This window comes from Emiliania huxleyi (genome assembly GCF_000372725.1).
Source record: "Emiliania huxleyi CCMP1516 unplaced genomic scaffold EMIHUscaffold_32, whole genome shotgun sequence".
Lineage (NCBI taxonomy): Eukaryota > Haptophyta > Isochrysidales > Noelaerhabdaceae > Emiliania > Emiliania huxleyi.
Window position 1 is genome coordinate 119,462 of NW_005199601.1, and position 3,521 is coordinate 122,982.

General features: G+C 63.7%; 1 protein-coding gene across 1 annotated transcript in view; it reads left to right on the forward strand.

Moving 5' to 3' along the window:
- EMIHUDRAFT_101482 (hypothetical protein) overlaps positions 1-428 on the forward strand; it is a gene marked incomplete at both ends in the record, with an annotated part of 14,700 nt that extends 14,272 nt beyond the window's left edge. The window contains 2 exons of the mRNA XM_005774006.1: positions 34-261; positions 345-428. Of these exons, the coding sequence (XP_005774063.1) occupies positions 34-261; positions 345-428 (312 nt within the window). The remainder of the gene's footprint in view (positions 1-33; positions 262-344) is intronic.
- Between the last annotated feature and the right edge of the window lie 3,093 nt (positions 429-3,521).

Below are 3,521 nucleotides of genomic sequence, written 5' to 3' on the forward strand. Positions count from 1 at the left end.
ACTACCACCACCACCACCCGTTCCCCCCCACAGGCGCCCGTCCTCAAGATAACCAAGGTCGTGGCCGACGGGCTGCACAGCCCGCTCACCAAGCACGGAGGCTGGCCGGTCGTCGACGGCGTCGCGACTTCGTACAACAGCGCGGCCGTCGTCGCACGCAACAAGTACCTCGTCCCGCTCGTCGAGGCGGTCTGCCCCTCCCTCGGCCGCCTCGTCGTCGCGTTTGCGAACCCCAAGACGATGCACTACATCGATGGCCAGGTGCCCTGCGCGAGCAATCCCTCCTCCCTCCCTCTCTTACTTGCACTCTCCGACTCGCTCTCTGTCTCTCTCGCTCCCGCTAGGTGGTCGAGCCCCTCTCCTCGCTCGCTGCGGCCGCCCTAGCGGCCGCTGCCTTTGCCGCGCGCGAGATGTTGGCGGGCAAGTGAAGCGTCCTCCAGCTGAGGGAGGGTGAGAGGCTGTAGAGTGTACCAAGAGCACTGTAGAGCTGTAGAGATGCAGAGCGCGCTGAAGAGCGCTGGGGAGCTTGAGCACTTGATCGCGAGTGGAGCTCTACATCCGGCGTGAAAAGCGATGTGGAGCGGAGTGGCGCGATTTACTGTGTTTTCACTGTGAGAGCAACGTGACCTTCCGTACGTCTTGAATGAATATAGAGGGAGTGGACCGTGAGTTGAGGAAATCGGGGGACGCGACCCACCTCGCCACAGACGGTCCCGCGCCTCGCCGCTATGACCGCTGCACGGCCCATACCATCCGCTGTGCAGCGGTCTTTGTCCGGAGTGAATACTCCAACGCGCTCGTCGGTGACGATGTCCCCCGATTTCGCCGCGCTCGGCGAACCTCGACAGCGCCTTCGATGGCATGCAGCTCTTTGCGTCAGAAGCCTGGAGAGCAGCTCCTCGGCTGCTCACACGCTCTGCACAGTTGACACAGCCTACTGTGCGGCTACCACAGCTGTGACAGCGATGGGCTCGCCCTCACTGGCCCTCAGTCACTTGTGCTGCGGCTTGTGTGAGCGACACTGCTCGGCGACTGCCGGCACACTGTGAGACCATGGGTGTGAGGTAAAACCACGCTACCAGCGCTTGGCCACATCGGCCCCGAGGTCAGATCCTTCTACTCTGTTAGTGACAAGACTTGTCTACTGGCTGGAGCCGAGCAGGAGGGCCCGGCGCACAACCCCTGGTCAACTCACGGTCCACACCACCCCGTAAAACGGACACGCTACTCGAGTAAGCGAGGGTGGGAGAAGGACAGGGTCCCCACCTGCACGAGCAGGATCTTGAAGAAAGCAAAAAGAAAACGGACAATACCAAGGGAGGAATGGGTCGGAGGACGGCACGCCACCACCACAATCAAAGGGATTTTGAAGCAGGATCTTGGAAGGAAAAGCGGTGATTTCTTTTTCTCGCGCAACACCGGGGGTGGTGTGCACCTGTTTATCGCAGGGGACTCATGAGAGCGAGATTAATGATCACGTCTCCCTTTTTCTTTTGGGACATCACCCGCTAGCCGCTAGCGCAGCCGACGAACGCATGGGTATTCCCAGCGTCCTCCCTTAGGGGCTTCAGTGCATGGACACCAGAGATTGGTTGCGTCGCAAGCTGCAAGCGAGCACCACCAATGCAGCCGCTCGCGCCGACATGAACGACCTACTTGCTCGCGCCTTTACTGGCAAAAGTGACGAAAATTTGCAAATTGCACAGCTTCAGTTGCACATACAGCTGGTTCGAATGGCAGACGATGGCAGGCGTGACGCGCAGTATGTGATCGAGCAACTCGCATCTTTTGGAGAGCGCGGTGACATCAGCAGGGGCTGGGCTCCAAGCGAAGGCGACGTTGTCACGTGCACCGCCGCTAGAGTAGGTTTCTCACGGTTAAAGGTCATGATTGACTCCGGAGTCAACCCCTTGGCCTACTGTGCGGGGTGTTCTGGGCAAGACCGGCCTGGTTGAACGCGTTGATGAGGACTCGTCGTCAGTGTTGGTGAGGTTTGCTCGTGAACCGGAAGACCTGTGGTTGCCACAGATTTCCGTTGTTCAGCACTGACTGCTAGTTTCTTCACTGCCAAGAGCATCTATGCTGTGCTAGCCGCTTCTCTCCTTCCGTACCAGTCACCGACGCATGGCCTGCTGGCTCGATCGTCGGCTTACCCGCGGGCGGAGCGGGGCGCGGTCGCGAGACGAGTGTCCCGCGCATCACATGTACCAAAAGGGAGCGGGGCGCGGTCGCGAGACGAGTGTCCCGCGCATCACGTGTACCAAAAGGTTTTCGCTGAGTTGAATAATTTTGTTCAAGAGGGTCTCCTCCCCACATATGCTGAGACCCTAATGAACCCTAATGCAACGAACCATATGGCCGTGGGGGCTAGGCGCTGTGCCGCGCCATGGCCAAGCGCGGCAGAGGGCGTGTGCAAAATCTGGCCATGGCTATGGCCGATCGCCGGCTATGGCCCGATGGCTCAATCATCGGCTTAGCCATGGCGGAGAGGTGTGGGCGTGGTCTCGCGACTCCCGGCTTGCCGGGCGTGGCCATGGCTGCAGCGCCTCCGAACCATATGGCTAGGCGCCGCGCCATGGCCGAGCGCGGCAGAGGGCGTGTGCAAAATCTGGCCATGGCTATGGCCGATCGCCGGCTATGGCCCGATGGCTCAATCATCGGCTTAGCCATGGCGGAGAGGTGTGGGCGTGGTCTCGCGACTCCCGGCTTGCCGGGCGTGGCCATGGCTGCAGCGCCTCCGAACCATATGGCTAGGCGCCGCGCCATGGCCGAGCGCGGCAGAGGGCGTGTGCAAAATCTGGCCATGGCTATGGCCGATCGCCGGCTATGGCCCGATGGCTCAATCATCGACTTAGCCATGGCGGAGAGGTGTGGGCGTGGTCTCGCGACTCCCGGCTTGCCGGGCGTGGCCATGGCTGCAGCGCCTCCGAACCATATGGCTAGGCGCCGCGCCATGGCCGAGCGCGGCAGAGGGCGTGTGCAAAATCTGGCCATGGCTATGGCCGATCGCCGGCTATGGCCCGATGGCTCAATCATCGGCTTAGCCATGGCGGAGAGGTGTGGGCTTGGTTTGTAGAGTGGCCGCCCTCCCCGCTTGCCGGCGTGGCCATGGCTGCTGCTCCTCCGAACCATATGGCCGGGATGGCTGGCGCTGCGCCGCGCCATGGCAAACCAGATGGCCGGGATGGCTGGGCCATGGCCCCGCGGGCGCGGCTCGCTGGGCGCGGCTGCACGCCGGCCCGCCCCCCCCACCCGCTCGCGCCCACCCGCTCGCGCCCGCCCGCCGCCGCCGGCAGCTCGCCCGCCCCACCGCGACCCGCCCTCGCACCGCGACCCGCCCTCGCACCGCGACCCGCCCTCGCACCGCGACCCGCCCGCGCACCGCGACCCGCCCTCGCACCGCGACCCGCCCTCGCACCGCGACCCGCCCTCGCACCGCGACCCGCTCTCGGGGCGCGACCCGCCCTCACACCACACCCGACCCTCGTATTTCAGCCGCCCTCGCACCGCGACCCGCCCTC